Raw genomic sequence first — 19,746 nt, 5'->3', positions numbered from 1 at the left:
ATTTTTTACAGATTCCAAATGGGAAATATTACTTTGGCTATCAATTATGAATTGACATATTTTTTCTTCTTGTGTATCTCTCTTCACTTTTCCCCTTCCCCCTGTCTTTACCTTCCTTTTTCTTTTCCTCTCTTCCTGTCCTTGGTCCTTATTTTAGTTGATCAAAATACCAAAGTATATTTGTTATCATCAGTGCTATTTCCTGAGATGGTTTTTGTTTTGTTTTTAATTAAAATAACACTATTTGGGGTGAAAGATATATCTCTATCTATCTATCTATCTATCCAGTGTTTAGTGTTTAACCCTGGACTGATTTTTTTCGCTTGGGTTAGTGTTTCCCAGCCAGGTTTAATGCATATACACATGCAATTCTTCCCAGGGCCCTTTTCACTCCTATTACTCTAGTATTTAACACTAACCGATGTTATTCCTTTTTAAGGCTCAACTCCAGGTTTGAGCCTTGCCTGAGAAAGTGGCCTAACCCCGTCGCCACCTAGAACACTATAGGAGTCAATGGGACCCTGGTTCGTATGGAGATCTCTGCCCTCCAGCTTTTCAGGACATAAGAGGTACTGTCATGGAAAAAGCGAAGCCTAATTTCCCATGCCTCGTCCCTTTCTGGGAAGGGCACGGCGTGTCGTGGGCACTACACTTGCTCCAGCGTCCTAGGGAGAAAACACCACAGCCTTTCCCGCCCCATGAAAAGCACCATTCTGCAGGTGGGTCTAGATGTTCCCCTTCCCGGCCAGGGAGAAGGGCCAAAGATGCCCCTCTCGCGCAGGGTGGACGCGGAACAGCGCTGGCTCCTGCCCTCTAGACTCTGCAGCGCGGGCTGAGCAGGTGACCGTCCGTAAGGCGGGAGGAGCGCGGAGTTACTTACCTGGCCCGGCGCGCACGGGGCGGGGCGGGGAGGGGCGGGGCCGGGGTGCGATCCCAGGCCGTGATTGGGCCGCGCCGCGCCTGTCTCCATGTGCCGCGCGGCGGAGGCACAACATTCAAGTCCGGGGGCGGGGCCGGCGCGCGCCGGGAGGAAGCGGCCGCGCGGCAGCTGCGGGGCGTCGGGGCGGCGGCGGCCAAGGCCGAGGCTGAAGCGGCGGAGGCTGTGGTGAAGGCGGCGGCGCCTCAACCGGGGACGGTGCTCCGCTGGACCCCCTTTCAGGCTCTATGGAGGCGGCAGCAAGCGGGGGCTGCGGCTCTGGACCGCCGCTGCTGCTGAGCGAGGGCGAGCAGCAGTGCTACTCTGAGCTCTTCGCGCGCTGCGCCGGCGCCGCAGGCGGGGGCCCCGGGTCCGGGCCCCCTGAGGCCGCCAGGGCCGCCCCCGGCGCGGCCACCGCAGCCTCGGGCCCCGTGGCCGACCTGTTCCGGGCGTCGCAGCTGCCCGCCGAGACGCTGCACCAGGTAGGTCCCCGCGCCCCTGCCCCTGTGGGTCTGTGGGGACCATTTCTACGGGGACAGGGGGGCGGGGTGGGGCGACAGGGCTGCCGACAGGCACCCGGAGGCCTTGGCCAGGTTGCGGAGAGGGGCTTCGCAGCCGGGAATGGCGGCGACGCCCTTGTCCCCCAGGGGACACCAGCCTCCTCCGCAGCTCAGCAGTGCTGGGTGCGCTCCTCATCTTCCTCCCCTGAGGTTGACGGACACTCCCTCCCCTCCCCGGCCGTTTCTGGGGCTCTGCAGCCGCCCAGACCCAAAGTTTGCCTTGTTCTGGAAGTGGTGTTTGTTTTGGCTGATGTCTGGCTTAACCTCTGCTCGAGGCTCCTGCCCTTCCCTCTCCTGGGTGGGTGGGCGCTTGCAGGATTGGAACTTGAAGGGTGTGTGTTTGTAGGGCCGGGGGCCCACCACTGAATGTTGTCCGCTTTATATACTACATGTAATATATACGTATCTACTATATATATTTGCCCAGTAACATATTTCTGCATATTAGCATTAAACTGGAAAGCCTAATGACAAATTGCAGAACAGGGACACAGGGCTGCAAGAGGACGTCTGTCAAGGCAGAGACAAGCTCCCTATTTAGGGCTAGAGGTGACCCCAGACGTCCACCGTGGGGGACAGTTGTAGTTTCCCATCTTATCATTATTTGGACTTGAAATAGAATTACAAAGTAATTGTGTCATAGCTACATCCTTTTGGCTGCTCCGTACCTGAAAAAGGAGGCGGATGATGCGCAGTAGATACTGTTTTTGTTTTGTGCTTTCCTTTTCTTTTTTTTTTAGAATTAATGACTATTAAAAAATTATTTTTGGGTGCATTGGGTCTTTGTTGCTGCATGCGGGCTTTCTGTAGTTGCTGTGAGCGGGGGCTACTCTTCGTTGCAGAGCATCGGCTCTAGGCACTCGGGCTTCAGTAATTGTGGAGCATGGGCTTAGTAGTTGTGGCTCACGGGCTGTAGAGCGCAGGCTCAGTAGTTGTGGCGCACGGGCTTAGTTGCTGCGCGGCATGTGGGATCTTCCCAGACCAGGGCTCGAACCTGTGTCCCTTGCATTGGCAGGCGGATTCTTAACTACTGAACTACCAGGGAAGCCTGGTGATTCTTAATATCAGGCCCCAAATGTGAAATGAACCTTTTCTTAAAAGCTGGAGTCAGTATGAACGTTAACATCAGTTGTATATTTCAAGTGGGGAGTGGTATTTTAAAATCCAGTTCCAAAGGAGTATTGAGGGTTTTATGGTTCACTTATAATATCATTGTGTGTGTAGACTTTTTTTAATCACTTGACTGCATTTTATACTTCTGGGGCATGCATACATTCTGTCTGTTTGTGAGCATAACTTTAGCCACCCTGTAATCTCTCACTTTTCAGAATTCAAGATTTCTGAAAATATAATTAGTATTCACAGACCTTAACATGGCTGTTTGTCCCTTAAGAAGTCCTTGCTATGGAGACAGTTCAGCCTCTGCTGTTGAGCAGTTAAGCTAGACCAGGTAGAGGAAAAGTCAATATTTTAAAACACAAACCACAGCTATTACATGAGGCCCTCAGAATACTCCCAAGCATAATAAATTTATTAAATGCTGTTGCTATTTCTCAACTGAAAGAGGAGTAAGTGACTGAGGCCACACAGCAAGTAAGTGACAGCTGGGCACCTGTTAAGGCTTATTTTGTTGTCAGTAATATATGGAGTGTGATAAGAGATGGTGGGCATATTAAATATGAATTATGTTGGTTGACTTCTCCTACGGACTTGGGGAGGGGGCTTTCCTGGTGTTAGAACTTATGCTCCCTTGAGGTGTTTAAGATTTAAAAAGAACTCAAGGCACAGTGCCATTGTATGGATGAGATTATATTCTTGATATCTAGTTGAAACCTGCTTGCAAAAGATGCTGGCAAAAGGGGACATCCCTAGGATATTGCTTGTAGTAAATCTCTCAGAGCTTTAAAGCTCCCTTATTCAGCCCAGCAAAACAAAATATATCCTTCCCCATTAACTTAACGCAGTGCAGTAACCCAATATTCTTCGTACAGGTGGACATGAACATCAAAGGCATCCTGGACAGAGAAATGTAATCAGAAGAGATTCAAACCAAAGCCAGCAGCCGGCAGCCACCTAATTTTTACTGACCACTTTGGTGGTGTGTGGTGTGGTGTGTCTGGGTGTGTGTACTCCCAGTACACATGTGCACTCCATTTATCCTGATTTGCACTACCCCGTGAGTGTTGTAGCCTTTCTTTAAACAGATGTAGATGTTTTTAGCCTTTCTCTGTTAAACAGGAACCTGTAAGTTTAATTAAGTGACCCAACAGGTATAACTGCCCAAGTCATGGAGTCATTAACTAGCCCTGGTAGTTTCCATGGTAACAGATTTTTTTCTTTTTAATAAGCATACAGTTAAGATTACCATAATGTTCCAGGAAGGTTGAAAATCTTACCTGAAGCAAATGTTCTATAAAAATACTTTACTTTGTCTCCTCCTTGGAATAAAAATAAACCACTATACCTATTACTTTGTTATGGAAGTGAGTTATCTTAGGGATTTTGTTTTCAGTTGAAATACATATATATATATTTTTAATAGACTTTATCTTTTCAGACCAGTTTTAGGTTCACAGCAAAATTGAGGGGAAGGTACACAGAGTTCCCATATACACCCTGCACCACACATGCCCAGCCTCCCCCATTATCAACACCCCACCAGAGGGGTACATTTTTTACAATTGGTGAACCTGCTTTGGTATATCGTAATCACCCAGAGTCCATAGTTTACATTATGGTTCATTCTTGGTGATGTACATTCTTTGGTTTTGGACAAATGTATAATGACATGTATCCATCATTGTAGTATCATACAGAGTAGTTTCACTGCCCTAAAAATCCTCTGTGCCCTACTTATTCATCCCTTATTCTTACTCCCAAACCCTGGCAACCACTGATCTTTTTTACTGTTTCCAGAGTTTTGCCTTTTTCCAAAGTGTCGTATAGTTGGAATCACACAGTATGTAATCTTTTCAGATTGGCTTCTTTCATTTAGTAGTATGCACTTAAGATTCCTCCATGTTTTTTCATAGCTTGATGGCTTATTTCTTGTTAGTGCTGAATAATATTCCATTGTCTGGATGTACCACAATTTATCCATTCACATACTGGAGGACATTTTGCTTGCTTTCAAGTTTTGGCAGTTATGGATACAGTTGCTGTAAGCATCTGTGTGCATTTAAGTTTTCAACCCCTTTGGGTAGATACCAGTAAGTGTGATTGTTGGATCATATGGTAGGAGTGAGTTTAGTTTTGTAAGAAACTGCCAAGCTGTCTTCCAGAGTGGCTGTACCATTTGCAATCCCCCCCGGAATGAATGAGAGGTCCTCTTGCTCTATATCCTTATCAACATGCGGTGTTGTCAGTGTTCTAGATTTTCACCATTCTCATAGGTATATAGTGGTATCTTGTTGATGTAATTTGCAATTCCCTAGAGACATATGATGTTTAGGATCTTTCCATATGCTTATTTTCTGTCTTGGATTATATTTTAGTGCATCATAATAGCTTATTTTGAAAGGCGTTTTGGTCTCTTTATAGAGAGGTGTTGATGTATTTTATTTTATTATTTTGTAATAAATTTTATTATTTACTTATTTATTTATGGCTGTGTTGGGTCTTCGTTGCTGCGCGTGGGCTTTCTCTAGTTGCAGCGAAGTGGGGCTACTCTTCGTTGTGGTGTGTGGGCTTCTCATCGCGGTGGCTTCTCCTGTTGCGGTGCATGGGCTCCACTAGTTGTGGCACGTGGGCTTAGTCGTTGTGGCTCACGGGCTTAGTTGCTCCGTGGCATGTGGGATCTTCCCGGACCAGGGCTCGAACCTGTGTTCCCTGCATTGGCAGGCGGATTCCCAACCACTGTGCCACCAGGGAAGTCATGATTTATTTTAAAACAGGATTCTAGTACTAGGTACAAAAATGTTAGAGTAAAACACTGAAATTAGAAAAAGTAAATATGGATGTCTGAGAAACAGGTAAATAGTTTTTGTTTAATACTTCAAGACAAAGAGCTATAGATGTTAGAGTGATTGGTTTCCCAGGTTGTGAAGTATTTCATTGGTATTGAAAGGCCAGCATTTTACTAGAATGCATAGACTTGGGTTGGATGTGTATTTGAGGTATCTGGTTTCTTTTGTGCATCAGGCACTGTTCTAGATGTTGAGGTTACAGCTGTGAATCAAACACAAACCCCTGTCCTCACAGAGCTTACATTCCAAAGCAGATGTTTTATTTATTTATTTATTTCTTGCGTGCTTGCCACAGGGCTTGTGGGATCTTAGTTCCCTGACCAGGGATGGAACCCGGGCTCTTGGCAGTGAAAGTGCTGAGTCCTAACCACTGGACCGCCAAGGAAGTCCCGCAGTGCAAATGTTTTTATTTTTTAGGGTTTGAGTAAGAAAATATAACAGCTAGAACAAAAGTATCTACCTTAAACTGGCAAGTTTTCTGCTTGATGTAATGAATTAACAAACTATATAGACTCCTTTATAATATCTGTCTTTCAGGATGGTGTCTTAGTCTTTGAGAATGCACAGGCTCCGGACGCGCAGGCTCAGTGGCCATGGCTCACGGGCCTAGCCGCTCCGTGGCATGTGGGATCCTCCCGGACTGGGGCATGAACCCGTGTCCCCTGCATCGGCAGGCGGACTCTCAACCACTGTGCCACCAGGGAAGCCCCCAGTTTTCATTTTTATATGGTTAACTGTTTTCAGATAATATTTTTTATTGAGATATAATTGACATATGATGTATTAGTTTCAGGTATATAACATAATGATTCAATATTTGTATGTGTTGCGAAATGATCATCACAGTAAGTCTAGCTGATATCCATCAGCAAACATAGTTAACAAAAATTTCTCTCTTGTGATGAGAACTTTTATGATTTACTTTCAACATCTTTCACAGACATAATAGAGTATTATCAATTTTAGTCACCATGCTATACATGACATCCCCAGGACTTACTTATTTTATAACTGGAAGTTTTTTTTTTAAATATTTATTTATTTTGGCTGTGCCAGGTCTTAGTTTCGGCATGCGGGATCTTCATTGCAGCATGTAGGATCCTTTGTTGCAGCATGCGGCATCTTCAGCTGTGGCATGTGGACTTCTTATTTGGGGCATGCATGTGGGATCTAGTTCTCCAACCAGGGATCGAACCTGGGCCCCCTGCATTGGGAGGGCGGAGTCTTACTAGCTGGACCACCAGGGAGGTCCCATAAGTGGAAGTTTGTGCCTTTTGACCACCTTCACCCATTTCACTCACCCCCACCTCTGGCAACTACTAATCTGTTCTCTGTATCTATGAGTTCCAGTTTTTTGTTGGTTTGTTTGTTTTTAGATTCCACATAAAAGTGAGATCATACATACGTTATTTGTCTTTCGCTGACTTGACAGTTAACTCTTAGACTTTAAGGGAAATAGTTATGAAACACTGTTGATTTCGTATTATCAGGGGAAATCATTGAATGGGAAAAAAGCCAGTAAGTAATGTCTGATTGTTTGAGTGGCTTTGATTGAGGAAAAGAAGTAAAACAAAGCTAGGAGAAGTAGAGGATATTTTAAAAATTCCTGTGCGCGGACCCACCTTTGGGAAGAACTCATATTTAAGGGTTTTCTTGTAATTCTTTGACGCAACTGTTTAATCGTTAAAAACAACTATAGGCAAAAGACAAAATTCTTGTGAACTTTTTCCAGTTGTTGGATTATTAGCCAGAACTATTTTTTTAATGCAAATGAAACAGTTTTCTGTTTTTACATCTTTATATCATATCCCTTTGTAGCATATGCTTTAGGGAGATAGAGGCCAGCATGCTAAAAGGGTAACTTGGAATATGTGCTTTTGAGATAAAGAGTGTTCTTTTTTTGTAAAAGAGAATGAATGCCAGCAGATAAAGGAAGTTCCAGAGTCATACCATTGTCTGGTTAAAAGGAGGACATTTGCTAATAGTACCTTGTTAATAACTCTTATAAAAAATATTTCTGGTGTGTAAAACTAGAGGACTACCCAACAATAAGTGTGTACCCACTACTCAGCATAAGAAGTAAAACAGCCCAGTTAGTGTGAAAGTTTCCTGTGATCCCTTCTCTGGTCCCATTCCCCTTCTTGCTCACCTCAGAGGTTACTACTGTCCTGAATTTGGTGTGCATGATTTGAAAAGTTTTTGTACTTTTATTATAGCTATATGTGTGTGTGTGTGTGTGTGTGTGTGTGTATATATATATATATATATAGTGTGTACATACATGTATATATATACACATGTGTCACTAAAATGATAAATTGTTTTGTATGGCTTTTCAACTCAGAAGGAGGAGTATAGTACTCTGTAACCTTCCGCAACTTGCTTTTCCTCTCATTCTTTTGTTTTTGAGGTTCGCCCTTGTTGACACAGGTAGCTGTAGTTCATTTATGTTTCTTTTTAAAAAATCTTCATTACCTGCTCTTACAATGCCTCATTTATTTATTTATTAATAAATTTATTTTTATTTATTTTTGGCTGCATTGGGTCTTCGTTGCTGTGTGCGGGCTTTCTCTAGTTGCGGCGAGCAGGGGCTACTCTTTGTTGCGGTGCGCGGGCTTCTCGTTGCCTTGGCTTCTCTTTGTTGTGGAGCACGGGCTGTAGGCACACAGGCTTCAGTAGTTGCAGCACGTGGGCTTCAGTAGTTGTGGCTCGCAGGTTCTAGAGCGCAGGCTCAGTAGTTGTGGCACACGGGCTTAGTTGTTCCACGGCATGTGGGATCTTCCCAGATCAGGGCTTGAACCCTTGTCCCCTGCATTGGCAGGCGGATTCTTAACCACTGTGCCACCAGGCAAGTCCCAATGGCTGTAGAGACCTTTATGCTTATGGAAAGTAGGTGGCATTTTTTAAAATATATATATATAGAATGTTACATGACTAGGGAACTGTTCTAAACATGTACAAACATTCAAAATGCCTTCATAGATAGAGAAAGCACACTGGTATTCTTGATACTGTTACAGGACAGTTAATTGATTAGGGTTTCATAGGCTTGCTTTTTTCTAATTTTTTAAAAAATGGAAACAAGCAAACAGACTAATACATTAAACTCCTCTGCACTTGCCACCCCTGCTCAACAACCATCAATACTCGGTCAGTTCCATTCCATCTGCATTCCTACCTTGTTCCTTGCCCCCTCTTTTATCCTGAAGCAAGTCTCAGACATCATATGATTCCATAGGGTTTATCTTTAAGGAGGGAACCTGGGGATGGTCAGAGGGGATGGGAACATGCATGGGTTTAATACCTGTGGCTTATGGTTAAATGGCAAGAGTGAATGATGGGGGGCTTCCCTGGTGGCACAGTGGTTAAGAGTCCGCCTGCCGATACGGGGGACACGGGTTCGTGCCCCGGTCTGGGAAGATCCCACATGCCGCGGAGCGGCTGGGCCCGTGAGCCATGGCCGCTGAGCCTGTGCGTCCGGAGCCTGTGCTCCGCAATGGGAGAGGCCACAACAGTGAGAGGCCCACGTACCGCAAAAAAAAAAAAGAGTGAATGATGGTTTCATATCATTGAGCCATTGCCAGTCTTTAAGGTAATGATTTTTGAGTACTGATTTAAAATAAATCATCTGGGGCAACCAATAGGGAGATTGAAAAACAACGTGAAGACTAGAAATACAAGATGGATTTGAACATTGTCCTAGTTTCCCACACATAACTGGGGAATGCTCTACTTTAAGGGTATAGAAAATTGGTTTTGAGGAAATCTTGAGGTTTTTTTTTTAAAGGCTGTGCCACACGGCTTACGAGATCTTAGTTCCCCATTGGGGATTGACACCCTCCCCTTCCCTGGCAGTGGAAGCCTGGAGTCCTATCCACTGGACCGCCAGGGAATTCCCTTGAGTTGTTTTGCTAATTATTGGTAACTTTTAAAAGAGGGTTTGGTTCCTTTCCAGGTTTTTTCAAACTTTCTGTTTGTTTCCTATAGGCAAAGGGTCTAGTATTTTGTATTTATATTATTCAGTACACATCTATTAGTGGGCGACTGCCTTAGTCCATTCTGGCTGCTATAACAAAATACTACAGACTGGGTGGCTTATAGACAACAGACAATTATTTCTGACAGTTTTTGAGGCTGGAAGTCCAAGACTAAGGTGCCAGCGTGGTTGCCTTCTGGTGAGAGTTCCCTTCTCGGTTCATAGCCCGTGACTTCTCACTGTGTCCTCGCATGGTGGGAAAGGCTAGGGATCTCTCTGGAGCCTCCTTTATAAGGCAGTAATCCCATTCATGAGGGCTCCACCCTCATGGCCTAAGCGCTTCCCAAAGGCCTCACTTTCTAATACTATCACACTGAGCATTAGGATTTCAACATAGGAATTTTGGGAGGACATACATATTCAGACCATAGCAGCAACCAGCCAACCTGGGTTGCTCAGAACTGAGTTGTTTCTTAGGGCATGGTACTTTCCGTTTTCAAACCAAGACAGTCCTAGGCAAACTTGGATGGTAGGTCACCCAGTCTTTTGGTTACTGCACTAGTTATTTATTGCTCTGGAATGAATTTCCAGAAATGTAAATTGCAGCTTAATACAACACATATTTGTTACTAATTGTTTCTATGGCTTAACTGGGTCTTCAGCTCAGGGTTTCACAAAGCTGAAATCAAGGCATTGGCCAGGTGGCCTTGCATCTGGGGACCTCTTCTAAGCTCACATGGTTGTTGGTAGAATTCAGTGCCTTGTGATTTTAGGACTGGAGCCCTCAGCTCCTAGAGGCCACCCGCAGTTCCCTGCCACATGGCCCTCTCCATAGGCAGTTCACAACATGACTGTTTGCTTCTTTAAGGCCAGCAGGAGATTCACTTTCTCCAGTCGCCTTAGATGAGCGACATCCCATCACCTTGCCATATTCTCTTGGTTCAAAGCAAGTCACCGGTTCTGCCTGCACTCAAGGGGAGAGGATTATAAAAAAGCACAGATTACCAGGAGGTGAGAATTTTTGGAAGGGGGGTCATCTTAGGATCTTTCTACCACACTTGCCTTCCAGAGTTTTCTGAAGCAGAAAATTATTCTGGTTAGCTTTGGGGGGTCAGAATAGATATGTTTTTGCTTAGCCACTCATGTCAAATTTCTTTGTCTTTAAAAAAACATTTTCATGCATAATTCATTTTCTTATGCCAAGTAGGACTGGCAAATATCTTCTTAGGCATTATTTTCAATTTTAGTCTTTAGACAATTTGTTTTTCCTCTTAACTAGTAGGAGGCGGGAAAAAAAGTGGAAAAGCAGATGTGAATGCTGTGCATGCTCACTCCTGCACAGAATAAAGCAGGCCTTTTTAACCTGGGTCCAGCTCTCAGGGGTCTTTGAACTTAGATGTGGGGAAAAAATACAGTTTTCTTTTTACTGACCCCTAACTGATATTGAGCATTTCCTTCTATTATGCATTGTAGGCAATAAACCACAGTAGCATTAGCAATTCCTGTGACTTGATCACTTATAGAAATAGAACTTTTATTTTAAATTTTATTTATTTATTTTTTTGCGGTACGCGGGCCTCTCACTGTTGTGGCCTCTCACTGTTGTGGCCTCTCCCGTTGCGGAGCACAGGGTCCAGACGCGCAGGCTCAGCGGCCATGGCTCACGGGCCCAGCCGCTCCGCGGCATGTGGGATCTTCCCGGACAGGGGAACGAACCCGTATCCCCTGCATTGGCAGGCGGACTCTCAGCCACTGCGCCACCAGGGAAGCCCCAGGGACTGGTTTTGTGGAAGACAATTTTTCTGGGGGTGGGTGGGGGATGGCTCAGGCAGTAATGCAAGTGACGGGGAGCAGCAGATGAAGCTTCAGTTGCTTGCAGGCCACTCACCTGCTGTGTGGCCTGGTTCCTAATAGGAACCCGGGGGTTGGGGACCCCTGCTGTAGACACTGGCTGATCTTATCATTGTGTTAATAAACACATGTATTTCCACCACAAACTTGTTTTTTTAAATATTTGATAGCTGAAGTTCAATATATTTTGTTTACAGTCCTGTGTATTTTATTTTTGGTCACGCTGCTCGGCTTGCAGCATCTTAGTTCCTCAACCAGGGATCGAACCTGGGCCCTGTGAGTGAGAGTGCCGAGTCCTAACCACTGGACTGCCAGGCAATTCCCAATAATCCTGTATATTTTAAAAAAATTTTTTGTTAGAGTATAGTTGCTTTACAATATTGTGTTAGTTTCTTTTGTACAGCAAAGTGAATCAGCTCTACGTATACATATATCCCCTCTTTTTTGGATTTCCTTCCCATTTAGATCACCACAGAGCATTGAGTAGAGTTCCCTGTGCTATACAGTAATCCTGTGTATTTTAAGTGTTTACTTTTATGCATTTAAATTTATTCTGAGAAGAGGTCAATGCAGGCTGCCCAAGGGAGGTCCAAAGCACAAAAGTGGTTAAGAAGCCCTGCTTGGAAGACTTGTGAGGTGTCTAGAAATTCCAGTTCTACGTAGCTAATTGTTTCCAAAGTCAGAATGGTAGCAGCAGTGCTGGCAAGTCTGGGTCAGGAATGAGATTCCATAAGGCTCTTGTTCCCCCCTCCTCCCCTGTCTGTCCTGTAAGGGGGAAGGAAGCCCAGAGTGAATGGATGCTCAGCTGCTTCCTCCAGGACCTCACCCTCAAGTCCGTGCTGCAGTTCCAGCTCTGAACCCTCTCTGCTCTTGACCTTTCTGTCTGGCCCTCTCAATCTCACTTCACTCCAGAGAGCCCCTCTGGAGCACGCGCCAGCTGGCTATTGGGCCTGTTTTATTTACCACTATTATCTCTGCTTCAGAACATGGACTTATAGGAAAAAGTGATTTTTACAGACTGGAGAAACTCAGCTATCCTCATAATTTAATTCAGGACCAGGAGAGGCTATTAATATTAGGCTAGTAGTAAATATTTGCTTTGACTTAATTCATTTGTAACACTTTGCCCTCAGTTTACAGAAAAATATTTTTGTTCAGCCTCCTGGGGGTAATTAAGTGTTTCACCTGTGTTAATTTACTGACTAATTGAAGTAAATCCCATAAATGCCAGCAATTAAGAATTGTTTGTTTTTTTCAAAGCAGGCTTTCTTAAATGCATAATGTTTGCCCCTGATGCCTTCAAAAGAACATATTTAATACAGTGATCTCTTTGTTTCTCCCTTAGTTCAGGGTCAGCCTTGTGAAAAACAGATGATTATACACGAACAGCTTTTTGCCCCAGGAGATGTTTGATGTGCTTGCCTTTTGAGTTTGTTTTTTTTTTAGGCTCTCTTTAAAATTATTTAAAAATGTTTTAACTCCTGTCCTTTGCATACGCTCTGGTGGTTTTATGGTCCTATTACTGAGAGATGGCAATGGAAGTGAAGCAGTGAAATTAGCACGTGGATGTTTAGCTTCTTTTAATTTATTCTTTGTTCTAGATCAGGGTTTCTCCACCTCAGCACTATTGACACTTTGGGCCAGATCATTCTTTACAGTGAAGCTGTCCTATGCATTGTAGGATGTCTAGCAGCATCCCTGGGCTCTACTCACTAGATGTTAGTATCTGTCCCTTCCCCAGTTGTTACAACCAAAATGTTTCCAGGGACTTCCCTGGTGGTCCAGTGGCTAAGACTCCACGCTCCCGTTGCAGCGGGCCTGGGTTCGATCCCTGGTCAGGGAAGCAGATCCCACATGCCACGGCTAAGAGCCCGCATGCCACAACAAGAACAACAAAAAGATCCCGCATGCCGCAACGAAGATCCCATGTGCGCAATTAAGACCTGGCGCAGCCAAATAAATAAATATTAAAAAATAAAAATAAAAAAAGAGAAGCAACCTTTAAAAAATAAACCACAAAAATGTTTTCACACATTGCCAAATGCCCCTGGGGCAAAATCTACTCTGGTTGTAGATATATGGTGTCTACATATATACAATCATGGTAGCAGCTACCATTTATTAACTGATTACCATGTACTTGGCCTTGTCCTATAACTTGTAGAGCGCTCATGTCATTTAACTCTCACAACCAAGCCACGAGGTTAGGTATTATCATCCTCAGTTCGAAGAAAACAAAACAGAGGCGCAGAGGTTCAGTAACTTGTCCACAGTCACGTAGATAAGTGACTTCTAGTAGTCCTTTAAAGAATTATCTGGGTTGGAATTCAGTCTTTGTTTTTATTTTTAAATTAAAAAAAAGTTTTAAAAATTCATTTTATTGAAATATAGTTAATTTACAGTGTTGTGTTATGGAATTCCGTCTTTGTTAAAGAGGCAAACTAAAAAAGAAAGGGGGGTTTCCTGATGACCTCTCAGTGGAGAGGCTGTTGCTTCCATGGCAGTTCTGTCTAAGTGTGGGAGTTCTCGCTTGAAGCGGTGATCATGTGGGCACGTGTCTGAGTAGGGTTTGGACCGTTTCTGAGGTGCTTCTGTGGTAGGGTGAAGCAGAACATGGGACAGTCTCGGGGCCAGGCCGATTCAACTTTGAGGCCAAGGAAGCCATCAGCAGTTGGGGTTCTCAGGGTCCCTCAGGCGTGGTGTGCCCAGAGGTTGACTGAGAGCGGGAGCGCGGAGGCGTGGAGCGCAGTGGTGGCTGGCGGCCTCGGCCTCCCTGGTTCTGAGGGGCCAGGGGTGGGAATGTTGCTGTCAGGGCTGCGAAGGGTACTTCGCCTGCAGGAACAGTGGTCTGGAAGGGCATGGTCATTGGCAGCGCCGTGGCCAGGAGGGCGTGGGGTGGGAGCTGAGGGACAAGTGACTGGCTCTGTCCCCTGCTGGCTGCCGTGCTGGAGGCCGGAGGCATGGGAGCCTGCATGTGGAAGCTCACGGAGGCTGGCCTCTTGCGCAGAGTGTGGGCCGAGGGGCTGGAGGGGGCTCTGGGGGACGGATGGAGGAAGAGCCAGCTCAGGGTGCCAGTTGGGCTGGGACCCAGAGCCCTGGATCCTCGGGAGAAGGGGGCACAGCCAGTGTGGGGAGAGTGGGAGTCCACTCGCGATGGGCCGGCCTGCTGCCCTGCCCTCCAGGAGGGCTGAGAGGGCTTCTTCTCACTTCTCCCGGGAGGCCTTGAGGCTATGGGGGTGTGTACGAGTGGGTGCTTTTCGATCAGAGTGGGGCAGGCATTTCCACCAGTTGCAGTGTTTGTTCTTGTTCAGGGCACCGGGAAACATGCAGCCATGGAGCCTCTGGGAGCTTCTGTGAGGACTGGCTGCACATGGTGGGAACGGCACCCTAGAACTGGAGATGAGTTAGTTCAGGGGAGTGGAAAGTGTATTATAATATTTAGGGATATGGCCTCGTGTTAGTTTGGCTTTTTTCTTTCCCTGAAGGATAGGATTCCTGTAGGGATTCTTCCTCATCCCAAAATAGCTCTGTGTGTGTGTGTGTGTGTGTGTGTGTGTGTGTGTCTGTCTGTCTGTCTGTCTGTCTGTCTGCACGCACGTGCGCGCGGACTCAGGATTTCTCTGTGCATTGCTCAAACTCACCAAGGCCCTGTTGAGCAAACCAAGGCTGTTAAAAGACGTAGAATCCTCCTCATATACTGCAAAGTAAACTCAAACGCAAAGAAATAGCTTGGTTTTTTTTTTGCATTCTTCATGGGCTAGCATATCTTCTGGAAAACTTGTTGCCATGGCAATGGGATATTACCTACCTCAGTAGTGTACTACATAAAAATAGCCTTTTGTGTCGAGGGTGATGTTGGTGACAGGTGGTTGGGTGAATGTTTAGCAGGGTGCTTTGTCAGCATTCCATTGTTTAAGGTTGTGAAATAGAAATGAGTATTGATTTGCTCTTCTCTCTCAAAATGCAATTTAATCTGTAAAGGGCAGGTAGTGGTGCTCTGTATTGTGAATTATGTCTTTCTTTGCATGTCAGGTAAATATGATTGAAGCCACCTCTCATGGTGATAAGGAAATGTCTTCTCTATTTTTTCTGTTGATGCTACACGGTGTGCAACACAGGATTGAGTGGGGGGCAAGTAGTATAATTCTCTCATTCTTCAACAAATGGTTCTTCCTAAGTGCCTTGTCCTTATAAATCCAAATGTGGCACATGGTCAGGTGGACTAGATGAGTTCTGAGCTGTTGATCAAATACTCATTTCTTGCAGGTTCTTAAATGGAACAGATTCTTGATGAAAGTCAGTTTCCTCTGCTGGTTTTAGCATTGGTTTCATGTATAGCCAAGGATGGACTCTTGACCCTAATCCTGAATTTTACTTGAAAAAAATCCTTTGGGCAATTTCTTAGTGGTAACTCTCAAACATTTGTCATCCTCTCACCTTCCTTCTAGAAATTTGTCTTATATGTAAATAACAGCTTCCTAGTGCTGAAATAAAGTTTACTCTAGTTTTGAGAATTTTAGACTCTCAAGAAATACCATGGCTTGGAGTTTTAGCCTTGAAAGTTATTGCTCTAATTCTCATATGCATTGTACTACTACAGAAATGGAATCATTACCTTTGTATTTTCTCTTGGAGTCAGTATGAATATGTTTTTGCTGATGATATCAGAAATAGTTGGTGAATGGCTTACTGGGTACCCAGTACTATTCTTAGAACTTTTTTTGTGTATTAACTCACTTAATTCCCATAAACATTCTGAAAGGTTTTTGTCACTGTTTTCCAGATGTGGCATACTTATTAGTATGCCTTTTGGTTTCTGGTGAGTAAGTACTGTGCTATGTAAGACTTGATTGCTCCTTCTTGCTTACCAGTGTGTTGAAGTGTTTCTGATACTGAAAGCATTCTTCTGCCAGGGGATGGCCAAACACAGCCCATGGGCCAAATCCATCCTGTTGCCTATATTTTTTTGTATGGCTTATGAGCTAAGAAGGGTTTGTAAATTTTTAAAGTGTTGGGAAAAAATAAAAATAATGTTTCATGACACATGCAAATTGCGTGAAATTCAAATTTCAGTTTCTGTAAGCAAAGTTTCCTTGGCACACAGCCACACTCAGATGTTTACATATTGTCCGTGGCCTATACGCACTAGAATGGAGGGCTGAGTAGTTCTCACAGACACTATATAGCCCATAGGACCTAGAGTATTTACCGAAGAAGTTTGCCAACCCCTGCTGTTTATTCTTCTACATCTAGAATGGGAGATTGTATTGAATAATAAAAGCAGATGGGATTTATGTACAGGTTCTCTTTTGGTGTGTATTATACTTTCCTCTCTTCCACTTGTTACTGTTTTTACTAGCGTAGTTTCCTGTGCTATGGCATATCTCAAATATACTCGATTTCAGCTCTCTTTCTATACCCATATTGGTTTTTATCATAACAGATATTCATAACCCTTCCCAAATCAGGGAGTGTAATGAATTTTATCATTTTACTAGTTAATATGTTTCCTTCATTAGGTCAGTAATTGTAATTCCCCCAGCTCTATTTATTTCTAACTATATTGCTTTCTACTTTTGGGCTATCGGCCAACATAAACATTTGATACTTTAGTAATCCTCACTAAACCACCTGCGCTGATTGTGCTATTTCAATATAGTAAATCCTCTGTATGATAAAGATTGTATCTTCTACATTCATCCTTTTGGATTTAACATACTCAACATAATCAACTTTGGAACATTCGTGCAATTATTTTAAAGCAATATGTTTTCTCCTTTTTCTCGTTTCCCCAATTTTTAAATAACAGCTTTATTGAGATGTAATTCACATACCATACAACTTACCCATTTAAAGTATACAATTCAGTTTTTAAAATATTCACTGTCTAGTTCCAGAATATTTTTTGTTGTTGTTCACGTATAGTTGCTTTGCAATGGTGTGTTTCAGGTGTACAGCAAAGTGATTCAGTTATAGGTATATTTATATACTTTTTCAAATTTTTTCCATTATAGATTATTAGAAGATTCTGAATATAGTTACCTGTGCTATACAGCAAATCCTTGTTATTTATCTATTTTATTTTATCTTTTATTTTTTGGCTGTGTCTGGCAGGTTGTGGGATCCTACCAGAGATTAAACCGGGGCCCTTGGCAGCGAGAGCGTGGAGTCCTAACCACTGGACTGCCAGGGAATTCCCTATCTATTTTATATATAGTAGTGTGTATCTTTTAACTCCAAACTAATTTATCCCTCCCTATCCCCTTTCCCCTTTGGTAACCATACATTTGTTTTCTATGTCTGTGAATCTGTTTCTGTTTTGTAAATAAGTTCATTTGTATTATTTTTTTAGATTCCACATATAAGTGATGTAATAAATAAGTTCATTTATATTATTTTTTTAGATTCCATGTATAAGTGATGTCATATGATATTTGTCTTTCTCTGACTGACTTATTTCACTTAGTATGATAATCTCTAGGTCCATCCATATTGCTGCAAATGGCATTATTTCATTCTTTTTTATGGTTGAGTAATATTCCACTGTATATATAAACCACATCTCCTTTATCTATTCCTCTTTCTTTCTTTTTTTTTTTGAAGTTTTGTTTATTCCATTTCATTTGGTGGGAGGCTCTGTACATCTGGATCTATACCTCATCTTACCTAGGAGTCAGTGTTATTTATTTATTTAGGCTGCGCCGGGTCTTAGTTGCGGCATGCCGACTTCTTAGTTGCGGCATGCGAACTCTTAGTTGCGGCATGCATGTGGGATCTAGTTCCCTGACCAGGGATTGAACCTGGGCCCCCTGCATTGGGAGTGTGGAGTCTTACCCTACTGGACCACCAGGGAAGTCCTCTATTCCTCTTTTGATGGACATCTAGGTTGCTTTCATGTATTGGCTATTGTAAATAGTGCTGCTATGAACATTGGGGTGCAAGTATCTTTTTGAATTAGAGTTTTCATCTTTTCTGTATATATGCCCAGGACTGGGATTGCTGGATCATATGGTAACTCTATTTTTCGTTTTTTAAGGAACCTCCATACTGTTTTCTGTAGTGGCTGTACCAATTTTTACATTACCACCAACAGTGTGGGAGGGTTCCCTTTTCTCCACACCCTGTTTCCAGGATGTTTTCACCACCCCAAAAAGAAACCCTGTACCCACTAACAGTCACCTCCAATCCCAATATATCTAGGCCACCAGTGTTTTCAATGTTCGTCCATGTTGTAGCATGTACCAGTACTTTTTATGGCCCGGAAATATTCTGTTGTATGGACATACCACATTTTATTTATCCGTTCATCAGTTGATGGACATTTGGGTTATTTCTCCTGTTTGGTTATTATGAATAATGCTGCTGTGAACATTTTGGTACAAGTTTTTGTGTGGATGTATGTTTTCATTTCTCTTGGTTAATTACCTAGGAGTGGAATTGCTAGGTCACACAGTAACTCCATGTTCAGTCTTTTGAGAAACTGCCAGACTCTTTCCCAAAGTGCTGTACCATTTTACATTCCCACCAGCAATATACAGGGATTTCAATTTCTCTACATCTTTGCCAACATTTGCTATTGTCTGCCTTTTTGATTATAGCCATCCTAGTGGATGAGAAATGGGATTTCATTGTGGTTTTAATTTGCATTCTACTGGTGACTAATGATGTTGATGATACCAGATGCTTATTGGCCATTTGTATATCTTCTTTAGAGAAATGTCTAAGCCCTTTGCCCGTTTTTATTTATTTTTATTTTTTTCAAACCACCACTGTTTTGTTTGTTTATTTATTTATTTATGGCTGTGTGGGATCTCCGTTGCTGCGCACGGGCTTTCTCTAGTTGTGACGAGCGGGGGCTACTCTTCGTTGCGAAGTGCAGGCTTCTCATTGCGGTGGCTTCTCTTGTTGCGGAGAACAGGCTCTCGGCGCACGGGCTTCAGTAGTTGTGGCATGCAGGCTCAGTAGTTGTGGCTCGTGGGCTCTGTAGCACAGGCTCAGTAATTGGGGTGCACGGGCTTAGTTGCTCTGCGGCATGTGGGATCTTCCCGGATCAGGGCTTGAACCTATGTCCCCCTGCATTGGCAGGCGGATTCTTAACCACCGCACCACCAGGGAAGTCCTTGGTTTTTAAATTAGGTCATTTGTCTTTATAAAGAATTCTTACAACTCAGTATTTTATATATTCTAGATACAAGTCTCCTGTCAGATAAGTGACTTGCTAAACATTTCTCCCATTCTGTGGGTTGTCTTTTTACTTTCTTGATGGTGTCCTTTGAAGCATAAAATTAAAAAATTTTGATGAGGTTATTTACTTTTTGCTTTTGTTACGTCTTTTTTTGGTATCTTATTTAAGAAACCATTGCCTAATCCCAAGATCATAAAGATTTACCCCCGTGTTTTCTTTGAAGAGTTTTATAGTTTTAGCTCTTTTATTTAGATCTTTGATCCCTTTTGAGTTAATTTTTGTATGTGGTATGA

The 19,746-nt window shown here is 43.5% G+C and overlaps 1 protein-coding gene across 4 annotated transcripts in view; it reads left to right on the top strand.

Moving 5' to 3' along the window:
- Positions 1 to 1,015: 1,015 nt before the first annotated feature.
- The window catches only part of REPS2 (RALBP1 associated Eps domain containing 2), a 247,104-nt gene continuing 228,373 nt past the window's right edge, over positions 1,016 to 19,746 (top strand). For all 4 annotated transcript variants that reach the window (XM_060137540.1, XM_060137537.1, XM_060137538.1 and 1 more), the window contains exon 1: positions 1,016 to 1,398. In XM_060137540.1, the coding sequence (XP_059993523.1) occupies positions 1,165 to 1,398 (234 nt within the window). In that variant the 5' untranslated portion in view covers positions 1,016 to 1,164. The remainder of the gene's footprint in view (positions 1,399 to 19,746) is intronic.

Source organism: Lagenorhynchus albirostris, chromosome X, assembly GCF_949774975.1.
Source record: "Lagenorhynchus albirostris chromosome X, mLagAlb1.1, whole genome shotgun sequence".
Lineage (NCBI taxonomy): Eukaryota > Metazoa > Chordata > Mammalia > Artiodactyla > Delphinidae > Lagenorhynchus > Lagenorhynchus albirostris.
Note: the sequence above shows the minus strand (reverse complement) of the source record. Positions and strands in the feature narration are given on the sequence as shown.